This window comes from Falco rusticolus, chromosome 4, assembly GCF_015220075.1.
Source record: "Falco rusticolus isolate bFalRus1 chromosome 4, bFalRus1.pri, whole genome shotgun sequence".
NCBI classification, from domain to species: domain Eukaryota; kingdom Metazoa; phylum Chordata; class Aves; order Falconiformes; family Falconidae; genus Falco; species Falco rusticolus.
In genome coordinates this window covers 93,441,516-93,456,295 of record NC_051190.1, presented here as the reverse complement: position 1 = coordinate 93,456,295, position 14,780 = coordinate 93,441,516, and the positions used below count along the sequence as shown (strand labels likewise).

Sequence of the window (14,780 nt, the reverse complement as noted above, 5' to 3'; positions counted from 1 at the left end):
GTCTTCATTTGTCAACACAGAAGCATGAAAATATATACCAAATCTCCCATGCTTATTGAGTGTAACTCTAAGCAGTGAAAATCCAGCTCTTTCCTTTATAACTGAGCACAACCAAACCTATTTGCAGCTGCACCATCGCAGTTACAATACCCAGGGGACACAAGGCGCAGGGGCCACGGAAAGGGCGCGCAGCACAGCACAGCAAGGTGACCATGGGGTGAAACTGTGCCAGAACTGCACAGTTCACAGGCACATGATGCAAAGCAGCTCATACTCACTGACCAAATAGTAGCAGGAACAATCAGCTCCTCCCAGTGCTGTTCTTGCCCCCTGCACCCCACTGGGACTGAATTTCACCTTCTCAAATGTCTTGTGTTTCACAATATATATGGGGGGGAAGTTGCTCTGTGGGATCCATAAGATCCTGGCGATCCAAAATGCCACGAAGTTAGAGCTGCCATTGAATCTTGAGCTGATACTGGATGTGCTTGCCAAGCCTGGCAGCTGGAGAACTGTGACGTCTCATGGTTATGAGGGGTGTCATGAATGATGTTGCTTGGTGACACAATTACTTGCCATTTATACCCAATCTCCTCACACCAGAAAAATCATTCATGATCAGTACAGCTCACAGTTTCAAACAGTGAAAGAAATTCTTATTCCTGTATTAAGTGTCCTAAGATGTTTATCATGTTGTTCCAGAGAAACGTTACATGTGGATGTTGCATGAAGCCTCCATCCTGGTCTTCAGTTTCCTTTGATTATGCTGCACTGGACACAATGTCCACACACAAGGTACAAGTGCATCAACATATCAGCATGGAGGTCTTGTGCTGTTTTCTAACATGAGCATCCTCAAGGACTTCCCTGTGATCATAAAAGTCTGGGTAACCGATGTTTGATGTTTGCAGACTGGTGTTTGCAAAAGTATTTATGACAACATGACAAGACAGTTCATTAAAAGCTTCTTACATAAATGGAGAAGTGTATTAGCCAAGGTAATAAGAAAAACTGAAATTTGAGGTGCTATTGAACTCGATAGTATACACCAGATGTTCAAGGGATGTGAAATGTATCTGCTAAGGCCTTTGTAAGAAGAGTTAACTCGAAGGATGGAGAGATAGAGACCTTTTCCTAGGCATAACCAGAAGTAATCAAAGCTGCCACTGTGATGGTACCAGATGACACTGTCCTTAGCATCTGTAAGTCACTGCTTCAAAATTTCTGCCTTTACTTGAAAAACAAAGCTAGAAACTGAATGAACGTTGAGAACAACCTGTATCTCCAGCCTCAACAAACAGGCCTCCTGGTTCAGAGCTGGAGCAAGTTATCAGAAGACTGAGAGGCAGTGAGAAAAGCCAAGAGAAAAGTCTTTATTATGTCCCCAGACTATTTTTTTCCATAAGCAGTCTCTGACAGATGCCAGGACTAGATTATTCAGATGAAGGTGAAAAAGGTTTTAGCAGGAAAATACATAACCATCTTCCCAGCCCACCCCCATCCACCCCCCCCATTCACGTATTAGGTCGCACCCTTGCCTCTGACAGCTTGCCTTAGAGCATGTGAGGATGGGTGGCAAGGCATGGTGCCCCAATCAGGGCCCCCACAAATACCCACCTGGCCAGTCTCACAGGAGGGCACCAAACTGGTACCAGCTATCTCACACTAGGGGCGTCCACAGGTCAACAAGGCACCAAATGTGTGTATGGCTCCTGCAAGGCGTCCGTAGAATAGCCAGATCACTGATAAACTCATAACCTCCCTCTAACTTCCTTTTTAAGCCAGGCCTAATAGTTGAAATTGGCTGCAATCCTCCACCATAATATTGTATATTCTTTCCAAGAAATGTGCAATTAACTACAATAGCTTTGGATATTCACTATTCAGGGGAACTAGCGCTGCTGTTGCCTGGGCTGTGATTCCATTCTCTGGTAGACTCCAGATCAATGAAGCATAGCACATGAACCTCTAAGATCACTAAATTAATTTTTTAAAAAACACACAACAACCCCCCACCCCCACCCCCCCACCCCCAGTAACTCTCGGAAGTTAACAAAGGCAGAAAAAGCAAAATTGCACACGGGAGGTGGAAGAAACTTAACAAATCTTATCTGTTGTAACAAATACCCACCAATTTTGTCTTTGTACGTCCATAGAAGATTCAGATTCTTAGGATAAGAGAGTAGAATATGGTGCACCATTTTAAAAAGCAAACTTTATGCAGCCCTGAGCCTGTAATACCACTGACTCAGAGAGCAAATAACTTATTATTAGAGGTGCGGAGAGCTCTATATCCAAGTGACAGGTCTCCGTCCAACTAAATGAGAAAACATTGCCAAATCTATTTCTATAATCTCAATGATCTCATATGTTTTCATTAAACATATTAAAGAAAACGAAAGATGAAAAGTGGCCTATTTAGCCTATGCTAAAGTAATAAGAGGGCTTAATTTTTTTATATTTTCAAAATTAATAGTATGTTAGAGGTATATGGTATGTTTCATAAACTACAGTACCTGACAGAAGAATAATCTCACCAAAAATCTTAACTATTACACTTAGTTGTTTGCACTCTCCTTGTAGCAGGGAGCCTACGTTTCTCTGCTCCAGACTTTGTGCAAACACCCATCAAGAGCCTTGCCCCACCAACCTTACTATTCAAGGTCCTACAGGCCTGAAGTCAAGAATAGTATTAAAACACATTACTAGTCTGGATTAAGATCTTAAGTAAAGCCCAGGTTTTTAATTCATTAGGGATAACATATTGTTTCCACCACAGTGGATGTTCTGATTGCAAAAGCTGTACTTGCTGCTGTTTCTTACTTTTTGGTTTATTAAGAAAAATGAAAAAAAGTGCTAGGAATTACCTAAATAGCATACAAATACCCAGATGGAAGGAAGGGGGTTACACTCAGCACACAATCATTTGCAGGAAAAATCTTCTACTAACAATTCCATTTCTCCTGTACGCAGGGCTCTAAATACGGGAGTTCGGCTGGATGCACCATAGCAGGCACACAGTATTTCTGCATTTCAGATGATTTCTTTGCTATCGGAGATACTGGGCCTACATACCCAGCCCTCACGCACTCCTCAGAACAGAATCAAATATCCTGGCAGCAATGTCACAAATGACTCATGAGTGGTGGTTTCCTTCCCTACACAAGCCAATTCTGGAAATGTACCCTTTGGTCTTGATGTTATCCTCCCGATGTACTCAAATGACAGAAGCCATTCATTCATTCATTCATTCATTCATTCCTTCATGAGGTAGGAAGATGTGAAGCTCTCAAAAAGAGCTGGCGAGAGCCCATAAAGCCTGATTAAGCTCTTCTAGGTTTTGGGGATGAAGCCAAGAAAAAAAAAAAAGCCATCAGGTTCTGATGTCTTTTCATCCTAACATTTTGTTCACGTTTGAATGAAATGCAACCAGTTAAAAAAAAAAAAAATCCCTGTTTCCCTTTTCCCGCTTGCATTCCCTATAGGCACTCTGGCAGCCTGACAAAATAGCAACTGAGAACAAGCGCTGCAGGGCCAAGTGCCGGCTGCAGCCCAGCTCCGCGCAGGGAGTGCCGAGGAGCCGCTGGGACACCAAAGGGAGTAGCTGAAATTTTACCCAGCCAGGTTGCTGTTTGCACCCTTGATTCCCCAAATACTTCCCACAGGACACTAATTTGGGATTTTGCACAGAACAGAGCAGGAGCTTCAGCAGTGCTCGGAGTGGCAGGAGAGCAAGCAGCCTCCCCGGGGGCAGAGGTGTCTCCATCAGCCTCTTCCCCTGGCACCAGGACAACCCAGTGACAATGTGTGGTGTCGGGACTGCTGTAGTTATATGGCTGCATATTTTGCTTTCCCTTTCAGAAAGAGCAGAAGACCTTATTCAGAAATTTCACACTCACTTTGAAAATTAAGCCCTTGAGAGCCCTTTTTTTTTTTTTTTTTTTTTTTAATTCTGAAATTTAAAGCTGTTCTTGCATCTTAAGCACATAGGAGCTGACATCTTAGATCAGACCAAATGTCCTTCTAGGCTAATATCTTCTCTCTGACAACGGCCAATAACAGACACCTAGGGAAAAGGGAAAAATACAGGGCAAGTTCTTTAGCTCTACTTTAGCCTCCAGAGGAGCAAAAATACGCAGCCTGCCTGGTACTCCCTCAGTGGGCACACCATGGACTCACACAGAGTGATAATGGGGCACGTTGTTTGGTACCCTACTCCTTTCCTAATACCCTCAACGTTCAGTTTTCCCTTTGGAGAGCTACTGGGGGCTGAGCTGATCCTGCCACAAAAGTAACTTTTATAACACTGAGAAACAGTTCTTAATGGCTAATTGTCAGCTCAGGACCCAGTATTATATTTGCAAAGTTAGGACCATTTCGGCCTGCCTGCACCCATTTATTCCCATCCACGTTAACTCCCTTTGCCATTTTGTCATCAGTTGTTCAGTGTCCTAAGAACCTCCTGCAGCTCCCCGCAGGCAGCCCTCCTCCTTTACTGCGCTAAAGAGATCAGGGCAGCAGCAGCAACCTTTCTGCCCTTTTTCACCCTTTTCGAGATCATTTCTGAGCATGTTGGCAAGTTGAGATCTTTGCAAGGATCTGCTGGTAATCTTTTCCCATTATGAAAATAACCATTCCTTGTCACCACCTGTTAGTTATTTGTTGATGAAAAGAGTTTCTCTACAAATCAGGGGTGCTTAGTTTCTTTAGTAGTTTTGGGTGAGGGATCTTGTTGGATCTCTCCGTCCATACACTTAACTGATACATCCAAAGGATTCTAACATCTCTGTAATGCACAACTCCTTTTCCTTATATCACGATTATCCATGTGGCTCCTACTTCCATGCTTGAACAGTTCCTGTTAATTTTCCTATTAGACACTTTCAGGCATACCTGTCTGCAGAGCAAGGCCCAAGCCTGTTAATAATGTCCTGTGGATGGGATGGATGCAAAAGCATCTGTCTAGAACAAAAACTTACCAAGACAAAAATCACCCCAATCCAGGTTAAACAGAAAAATCTTACAAGAAGTCTGAATTAAAGTAATGTATTAAAATAATATGTGTATCATCAACTTTGAAACACTAATTTTCTTCTAGTGTAGAATTATTTTGTATGCATGCACGCACATACGCCTATCTACACATATAAAATTTTCAGACCGTTAACCAACAATATATCCCATTATGGAAATGAAAAATCAACCTCCAGCCTAACTAACACTTAGGAATCTTTTGCTCTAAAGCTGACACTAAACACAATTTGACAAAGGAAATAAATTATATTTAATTTGTGTGAAACCTGCAACTACAAATTCTTACTGTTTCAGTAATGCTACAATTTTTTTCCCAGTTAATTTCCTTTTCTTTTGTCAGACTTTTAGAAAAATCCTCGAATTTGGGCTTGCCAAGCCTCTTCCAAAGTTGCAGCATAGAAGCAAATCATGAACGCAGCAGCTAACACACCTCTGCAGCCATCCAGAAAAAAACACATATCCAACATACGTCTCTTCTATCCGAATTTGTATTTCCTCTGAGAAGACAATAAATGCTTGCATTTCCCAACAATTTATCCTACCCTATCTGCCTCTCAAAACCACTCTATCACCACTGGGGAATTAAACATCAGATTAAAATAAAGAAAAGAAAAGCTGTCTGAATCTGATATTCTCCACCTCATTGACTGCATCAGCAGTGCCTCAGCAAAAGTAGTCTTTTAAAGCGTATTACTTAGTACCCCAATATATATTAAAAAAAAAGAAAAAGAGTAGCTTTCACTTTCATCTACTTGTACATTTTTCATGTGGGTAAGCATGGTAGTTACAAGCCATACATGCTTACACAATTAATTGTTTTAATATATATTTTATAATAATTTCATTCTAAAAAGCTTGGAAGAATGCTAGTCAATAAATAAATGTATAATGTTCAGATTTTTTTCCATTTTGGCTTTAATAAAAATATTATTACAATATTATTACTTGAATCCAGAGATATTTAGTAAAATGAATACAATTTGGTTGGTTTGTTTGCAGTATGAGAAGAAATAGAAATAGTCATGGATCATTACTCTGCTCTTTATTACTCAGAAACATTACTTGTATTCTGTCCAACCACACAAAAAATTTAAGGAATTCCTATTGACCAGTGACTACTAGTGGATTGACGTTGACCTAAAATAATTCTGATAAAGTCAGAGCAGGAGATATCTCTCCAAAGACTGACAATATACCCATGAAGTACAATAAAGATGTCTTTCTAAAGGATTATCGCTGTGCAAGAACTAATAATTACTGGACAAATATGTGAATTTATGCATCCCCACCAGCTCTGTAAACATATTTATTTTAATTATGGTTACTGCCCTTTTCTAGCCTCTGATGACAGCCAAGTCCCAGCTGAGAAGCTCCTGACTTTGTTCTATCTCTGGCAACGTAAATGTGAAAAGATAACATTTTAAAAAGAGGGAGACAATAGGAAGGGAGCCGCACCTTTGCAACGCTCACAGCAAGCTCCTCTCTGCTTAATGACGAGAGCACAGTCCTTGGAGAGCATCGGACACTTCTCCCTTTTGCATGTCACTTCCTTATTCTGGAAAAAAAAGAAATAGACAGACAAAAGCTATTGCAAGCAAACCAAATCCACGGCTACCATTTCTTGCGATTGAGAAATAAAACATGAGGCTAGCAACCTACTCTTTCAATTAGGAGAGGTCCTTGTGACTCAAAACATCTTTCTCCCTTTCAAGGAATGCAGTGGAAAACAAATGGTCTCTGAATTATCCAGGAGGCCAAGTAAACGTTGTTTAAACTCCACTTAGATGGTAATTCATGACCGCTACCCATCATGGTACAGAAAACATGCCCCACTGAAGAGATGCGCTTCACTGAAACGAACAACTAGCTACACAATGTGCTTGTTAAAATACCCTCGGGGTCTTGAGGTGCTGCCCCATGAACCACACAGCTCAGGAACCATTTCTCAGGGTGACAAAAGGACAGACGGCTGAGGAGGAGGTGGCAACCTCAGAGTAAATAAAACTCTGCCACTGCTGAAAGTAATTTTTAGCTACCTAGAGGTCCTTCAAAGGAGGCTACTATTTACTATACTAGAAAAGAGACTCCCGTAATTCATCTTTCTTCCCAAAATGCTGAGAATCAATGAAACACCGCAAGCAGTTGGAATCACTGTGCATTATAGTGTCATCTTTCTATGGCAAAGAGCCAGCGATGGCCAAGGCCAAAGAGCACGTTGACCACATTAAGGGTTGTCAACAGAGGATGTGCGACAGCGGGCAGGAGAAATAGTCCAATTTATGGCCTGCCTTGCCCCTGTGGTGTCAACCCTGCCTTTAAATAAGGGCAGAAAACAAATACTTTGGGCGTTTTGTTCAGTAAAATTTTGCTATTTGAAATTCCTGGCTAAGAGTAGCCCTCTGAAGTCACCTCCACCTATAATTAGTAGCTCAGTTCATTAAGTGACACAGGTGGCCATCTACTAAATGCAAGCACCCACCTCGCCCAATCTTATGACTTAATTAGAGACCAAAAAATCAAAGGGCTAGAAAAATGTAAATCATAAAACTCAAGGAAAAGAAGCTGTGCTTTCCAGTCTTTTTCTTTTGCTCCCTGTGGCCTTATTCAAGGTGCCTGTGAAGGACAACACGCAGCTTTTATTACACTCCAGCCCTTTGTCTAAAATCAGACGTTTATTTTCTTCAAAGTCACTGCCTGATCTGATGGGAGCTATAAAGGCATTTCAATCTTATCAGTGTAAATGAGGACTCGCTCTGGCCAAGCTGGTGTGACATCAGCAAATGAGAATCAGGCCCTAAAGTGCAGCTGCAGCCACACAAATGACTACTGTAAAAAGCCAGGTTACTGCTGGTTACTGCTACGTGCTGGCAGCTCTGCATCGCTCCAGCATTGCAGAGCAACCATCAATGCCATTTAACTGATGAGTTAAGCTGAATTTACAGCAGGTCTGTAGCTCTGGAGTGGCACAAAGCAGCCATGGCACAGCCCAACAACTTCTTTTTAGAGTGCAGGGTGAAATCCTGATTCCCTCTAGGCAAACACAGTGCCCCTGACTTTGCCTCCGTACAGCCTGTTGAAGGGCAGCAGAATCAAATTTACCAGATCGACTATAAACAGTCTGTCTTTTAAAGGGCTCTGTGAAGTTCTGATTCTCTTTAATGAGCGTTTACTCAGGGAAAGATTTAATAAGCCCAGCGGCCCCATTACCTTATCTGTGGGAAAATCTGCATGGTGAAAGCAGGATTGAAGGAAGGGGGATTGAATCCAGTTTGGAGTATATTCCTTGTAGAAGGTGATTTGCCCAGCCACAGCACTTATCCTGCACCCCTGCAAGATGCACAGTGCCCTCCTGGGCCGAGCCAGCTGGGCTGGCCCCACACTGTGGTGTCCAGTGGGAAGCTACCTGTCGGACGCCCTCTTCAAAGGAAGAAATAATTCTTGCAGATGGCAGCGAGAGGGACAAAAAGTAGAGCACAGCTCTGTATTTCTTTCCACTCCCTGATTCCCAGGGGACTTCTGGGGCAAATGCCTCATTTGCTAGCTCAGCCTAGCATCCCAGGCAGCCTCGAAGCCTCTCCCCTGACACCAGCTGCCTCCCTTTGCCCTCAGGTATACCTTGACACGGCTGCTTCTTGTTGCTGATGCAAAATGTTCCTAAGGACGACCCCAACATGCATATTTCAAACAGGAGATACTTGCTAGCTACCATTCCTAAGGAAAAGCCTCCTGTTTCCCCCACATCACTTAAACCAGAAATCTTCTCTGCCAGTGATGAGTTCGGAGCCGTTGAGCCAACCCAGGGGGCAGGAAAATTTGGATCTTGCTTTTCTGCCCTTATCACCAGCAATGCTGGCAGCCCAACTCCAAACTCAGGACCTGCATTACCGGTGAGGATGGGAGTAACTGGAAAGAGAAAGCAAAACTGACCCAGGCTGTACACCCTAGCAGCCATGTTTTCTGTGAGGGAAGATTTTGGAGTGCATGTCCTGGTGCCAAGGGCTGTTTTACATTAAGCAGCTGTTCCACATAAAGAACATTAGCAGCCCATGGTGCAGCAATGCGAAATGAAGGGTCCTTCCCCCTTGAAGGGTGTGTTAAGCAGTAGGCTACACATCATAATTCCTTTCTCTATCCCAATGGACCTTGAACCACTTGCTGCTCAGCGGCCCAGCTTCAGCAGCAGAGGGGCTTGTTCCTCGTGCTCCCAAAAGGCACCGGTCCTGACCAGGAGGATGCTTGTGGGGAAAGGAGGAGATGAATCTTTGAATTGCCTCTGGACATGGAGGGCACCAAACCTGGATCCCAATCTCAAAGGTGAGTTGTTACAGCATGGTGCTAAAAGGCGGGCAGGAGGTGCCACACTGACTGTGCCCCTCCACTCCATCCTTTTTTTAAAGAAAAGAAGCAAGAGCAGCTCTGTCCCTTGGAGGAGGAGCTGCATCCTCCTGTCTGCAGCGACAGCTCTGTGTCTCCCAGGTAAACAGAGCTAATCCCTGCCCGCATGAAAAGGGCAGCTAAGCACTTCGGTGGGGCTGGATTTGCAAAGCTGATGTTCCCCCTCTCTAGCTGGTATTATGGGCAAGCCCCAGCCAGCTCCAAAACCAGTTGTTTCAGATGCCACCCTGAGATGCCTAAGTCCCTGCCCATCGGGGCTGGGATGCTCTTCAGGGTGCGACGCACAGCACAGCCCAGCACTGCTCCTTTTGGAGCTTTCTGCTGAACAGATATATGGTAGAGCCACAATTGCAACACACTGCCCTGGCGTAGCCTTCACAGCAAAATCTCTCGTGTCCTATGAAGAGATGGGTGTAGCTGTGGAGAAACACATCCAATTGCCTCTTGCTGCTTCTAGGACCGGATTTAATTGCAAAATTCTTTCAAAAAACCCTGTTGTTTTATCGCAGTGCTATATGTTGCGGAAAACTAGGCCAGCAGATGTGGAGGAAAGGGTTAATGTACCATGCTGATCAATCATAGGACAGCAGCAGATAAAACAGGGCTGGTAAATCATTGTTTAGTCTGTTGGAGTCAGGCATTATCCAGTGCAGATCTCCTGGGCCCACTGGGTGTAAAAGTACAAAGATAAAACAAAGAGCAATTGTCATTAGGAGCTTGCTTTTTTTTTTTTTTTTCTTAGTTTTTTTGCCTTCGCTTGGTTGCCCAAATCACTGCTTCTAATGTCTACTTGTCCACCTGCTTGTTTCGATTTTGCTGCCTCCTTCCCACCCATTTCACAAGGGCAAGGCAGAGGGGGAGAGCAAATGCACTTCAGCAACAAATCCTTTCCTTCCAAATATTTCTGCTCCTGCCCCCAGTCATCGTAACATTTCATTACTTGTCCCAGCCATACATTTAAAAAGTCGCTAAGTAGCTGCATGCAGGAGAGCTGTATTACCAAACCTCCATCTGTGTTGTCAACAGCGTCTCTGGAGTTGTTGAAAGCTCTCAGATACTTTGATTTTTGCTGTTCTTAAGAGAAAACTTCTTAGACGGCAACATTCAGAAGCCAACAGTTATGGGAGGGTAGGGGATTTTTTTTTCTTTTGTTTAAAGGACATGCACTCTGGCACCAAGAAGTGCGGAAGAGACACATGGCTCATAAATACATAAACCGTTTGCTAAATCAGAAACCTGGGAGTCAGTCAAATCCATAATAGGATCCCAAGATTCATAATAAATAACTTTTAATTACAGTCCTGCACAATAGTTATTTTAAACAGATGGTTTATAGATTCACATCTGGGTTGTTGTTTTTTTTTTTTAATTTAGTGCTCAGGCACACACACAAAAAGGGACAGAACCTCAGCTAAGGTTTTTATTAGTGTTGGAAAAATACGTATTTTTTTTAAAGAGGTCAGGCTGCTCCAGAACAATGCTGCCACAGCTGACGCAACTCCCCAGCCAGCGCTCCGCTCGGCGAAGGGTTTACACTGGAATCCCAGACTCCCTTGGAAAGGAAAATTTAAAGAAGTGCTGGAGGATCACCTTGGACTCCTCTCCTGTGCTCACCGAGCCCGACTGCTGGAGAACTTGCTTTTTAATGCGTTTGGGGAAAGATCAGAACATTTTGTTGGGTGCCAGTGTTTCTCCCCTCTCCCACGCTTTGCCAGTGGGAACCAGAGGTCTCTTTAACTTGGCACGTAAAGGTGATGTCAGATTCCCATACAGGAGAGATACACTAACCAGACCTAATAGCAGTGTTACTGCTTCGTGTTACCTTTACTACAACCTCCTCTCAACGCAATTTGTTCACCTTCTACATACACCTCATATTTTTACCTTCCATCAAAGAACTCCACACAAAATCGCCCATTCTGGTGACAAAGTATATCAAGCTAACGGCCCTAAGCTCATGTGGTACAGTTAAATAAAATACCAACATGAAAAGGAAAAAAAAAAAAAAGAAAAAGAAAAAAACCACTAAAAAGAAATCTGAATATTTGGCAGAGGTCTTGGAGAGGACGTGTGCCAAACCACAGCTTGGAAGCCACAGCCAACTTTCTACAGGGTTCCCCACTGGGCTCCTGCCGGTTCACAGCAGCCACCAGGAGGATGGCTCTTTTCAACCTGGATTTGGCTTGGAAGGGGAAAAAAAAAGTAAAATCCGGAGTTCATTTCTTCAGGGCTGTACCAAGGAGTGCCTCTATCAGCAGTACCCTGAGCCCGCTGTGGTGCTGTCACAGCTGGCTGCTGAAGACCTTGCAGATGCAGGTTCTCAGAGGGCTGGATTTCTATGGTGAGAGTCCGATTTTTTTTTTTCTTTTTTAATGCATTGAAAATGCTTTTAGAGGCTTGCACTGCATTTCTGGTACCCTGAAGTTATTAACTATTTATATTGAATAGGAAAAAATGTTGTTTAAACTTTCATTTAACGAAAAAAGGCTGTGTAGAGAAAAATAATAAAAGCAACAGAGACAGATTAGGTAGAAATACAAACTACCACTAATGGCTAATCCTGGAAACTTTTGGTTTTTACCATTGTTCATCACAGTCCCACTAGTAACTCTAACAGGACTCCCCACCAAGTAGTTCAGAGTGTCCTTAGGTTTCTGCCAGGAGAAGCCTGTGGGATCATCCACCAAAACAATAAAAATTTGCAAACAATGGCAAAAGCTACCCCCAGGGAATTTGGGATGCGGCTTTCAAATATGCACATATGACCTCAGGAGAAGAAAAAGCCATTTAAAATTAATGAAACAAGTGCACTCGAGTCACATAGGCAACATTTCCACTGCAAAGGCATAGGGCAGGCTCACGCTGCATGCCATGACCCACACGTTCTCCGGCCACCCTGCTGGCTCTCTGCCAGATGTCACACGTGGCCAGAGCATCCTCTTGAGTGTGCCTGGAGCCATGCTTAGCCCATGCAGGCCACAGGAGCAAAGGTTTGGGCCAGCGCTGGCCACAGGCTCTGTCCCTCAGCAAAGCTCAGGAGCCTCAGGCTCCCAAGCGTGTGCTGCACCTACGCTTATGGAGAACAGGCTCAGGCATGTGCGTAAGTCATGGTCTAGACAAATCCTGAGGTGTTTTCTGAAAATAACACCCTCGCTCCCTTGGCACTCCTGCCTGGAACTCAGTGTCTCGGGTCTGACCTACAAACCTTCCTTTAGCGGGTGGAGCTGATGCAAGCAAGCCACCCTTGCTCATACTGGGGGGCTGCTGTCTTCCATCAGCCTTTCTCTGCCTGAGCAAGAGCCACATGATTTGGCTTCAGGGAGGAGACACCACTCCCGAAGAAGAGATGTTTGCAGACATTTCGAACCACTGTTAAGGGAGATGAGCAAAAGGTCTCATTTCCCTTGTTCCCCTCCAATTATCTGGTAGTACTTTTTTCCTTGCAAAAGCAAACAAAAATGGTTTAGCACAGTAGGTGTGTTTTTAAATTCAAGGTGGAAAAAATATTTCCCTATGAAACAATGTCTGTTCTCTGCAAAATGATACAGTTCTCTCTGTTTACCCACATAAACCTACAAACACCAAGGCATATGCTTCTCCCCTCAGAGAGAAAAGCCCTATGATTTTAAGCATGTCTTCAGTTTCGATGGGAGTGAAGCCAAACATATGCTTCAGTACTTTCAGCATTAGATCCTTGCCCGTGGCACAACATGACCGTGCTTTCAGAATGAATTGCATTCGATGCAAATGACAGTATTTCATAAGGAACAAAACATGCCAGGTCAGTTCACGGAGTCTTTCTTTCCTTTTGTTTTTTTTGAGCAGAGCACTTGGTAGCCTCCGATTTATCCCCTCATCCCCGTAATCTCTTTAGCTTATCTGGCCTCTCCCTGTGGTGGTGCTCAGCCAGCATCAGCCATCCCCTTCATAATTCAAGCTCTCCCTGCTCCCCAGGAAAGATGATTAAAACAAAGGCCCCGCTGAAAGATGACACCAATTTTCACTGCAGACGGGTATTCCCCACCGCTGCGAGGAAGGCATGAGTATGCGCAAGTCATTCAGGACACATCACTCACAACCCCTTATAGACTGAACAGATATTTTTTTTCTTTCTTTTTTTCACTGTGCTTAATGATGTTCACCAGCATGAGGAAAGTGACCTCGGTGGCCTGCTGCAATCCCAACGCTCCCCAACAGCAGCCCGCTGCACTGCTATGTGGTGCAAAGCAAGCGCTTTCTTCCTCTTAATATTTGTTTCCGTTAATGTAACTGCTAAGGCTGCAGCTGGGATCAAGGTCCCATTACATCAGACGTTGTATAAGCACGTGCAAGGAGTACATGCCTGCTCCGGTGAGCTTACGGCAAAGTAGACGCAGCCAGACGCAATGACCGTAACTGCAGATTAACTTAGTGAGAAAGCCAGAGCAGGATCCAGATTGCTCAGCTCTCCATCTCCCTGCCTCCACCTCAACCTCCAAGTGCCACTTCGCATTAGAGTTCTTCAGCTGTAAAGTTAAAGGCAAAACTCTTTACCCATCACCAGAATAGCAGGATAGTCTTCTAGGAATAAGAGATAGGTTCTTCACGTGTTTCACAGTAGTTCATACTGTAGTTTGAAAAACTACCTATAGTAATCCAGGAGCCAGCTTTTCAGGGAAAGGGTATGCACCGGGGTTACTGTGGGAGAACACACCTTTGCATTTCACAAGGTGCATGCATTTCAAATTCATGGCTTTTCCCGTGAATTTTAAATATGTTTTTAAACCAACAAAACCCCCAAATTAATAGTTTTTCTATTTTGTCAATGAAGCATTCGTATTAATTATCAGTCACCCAAATCTGATGCCAATGCCTAAGAAAACAGTAGTCACAGGCAATACCTGTCGATCTGAAGCCAAGTGTGCAAACCTGTACCCGTGCCGCTAGAAGAGGCTATGGCTCACTGACTCAACCCTATGAGCTTACGATCTCCCCCTTGCTAGATGTTCCCAGTCATTCAGATCAGCCAGCAAAACTTTTCAGATCATCACTGCCCAATTTATTTTAAGTTAAATGAGTGTCTTAAAAGCGTAGTGCAGCTTAGCCTGGTTTACCCTGACCGAAGCTGACGGGGCAGAATTCATTCTCCCAGAGAAGTGAACAGGCAGCTGAGGGCCGTAAAATCTTCCTCTGCCTCAGGCTGATCCAGAAGCCATCCACACACAGCTGAAGTCAGTAGATGTGGAAGAGCATCTGTGCCCTGGGTGCGTTAGCTCCTGGAGCACGCTGCTCTGCTGATCCCCCTTACGGGCCATAGGACGGGTTGGAGGAGAAGTTGCCTCATATTATCCCCCAGCCAAACTGGTCTGAAA

General features: G+C 44.0%; 1 protein-coding gene across 2 annotated transcripts in view; it reads right to left on the bottom strand.

Moving 5' to 3' along the window:
- The window catches only part of BMPER (BMP binding endothelial regulator), a 145,182-nt gene that overhangs the window by 113,866 nt on the left and 16,536 nt on the right, over positions 1-14,780 (bottom strand). For both annotated transcript variants that reach the window (XM_037387200.1, XM_037387201.1), the window contains exon 3: positions 6,490-6,589. In XM_037387200.1, the coding sequence (XP_037243097.1) occupies positions 6,490-6,589 (100 nt within the window). The remainder of the gene's footprint in view (positions 1-6,489; positions 6,590-14,780) is intronic.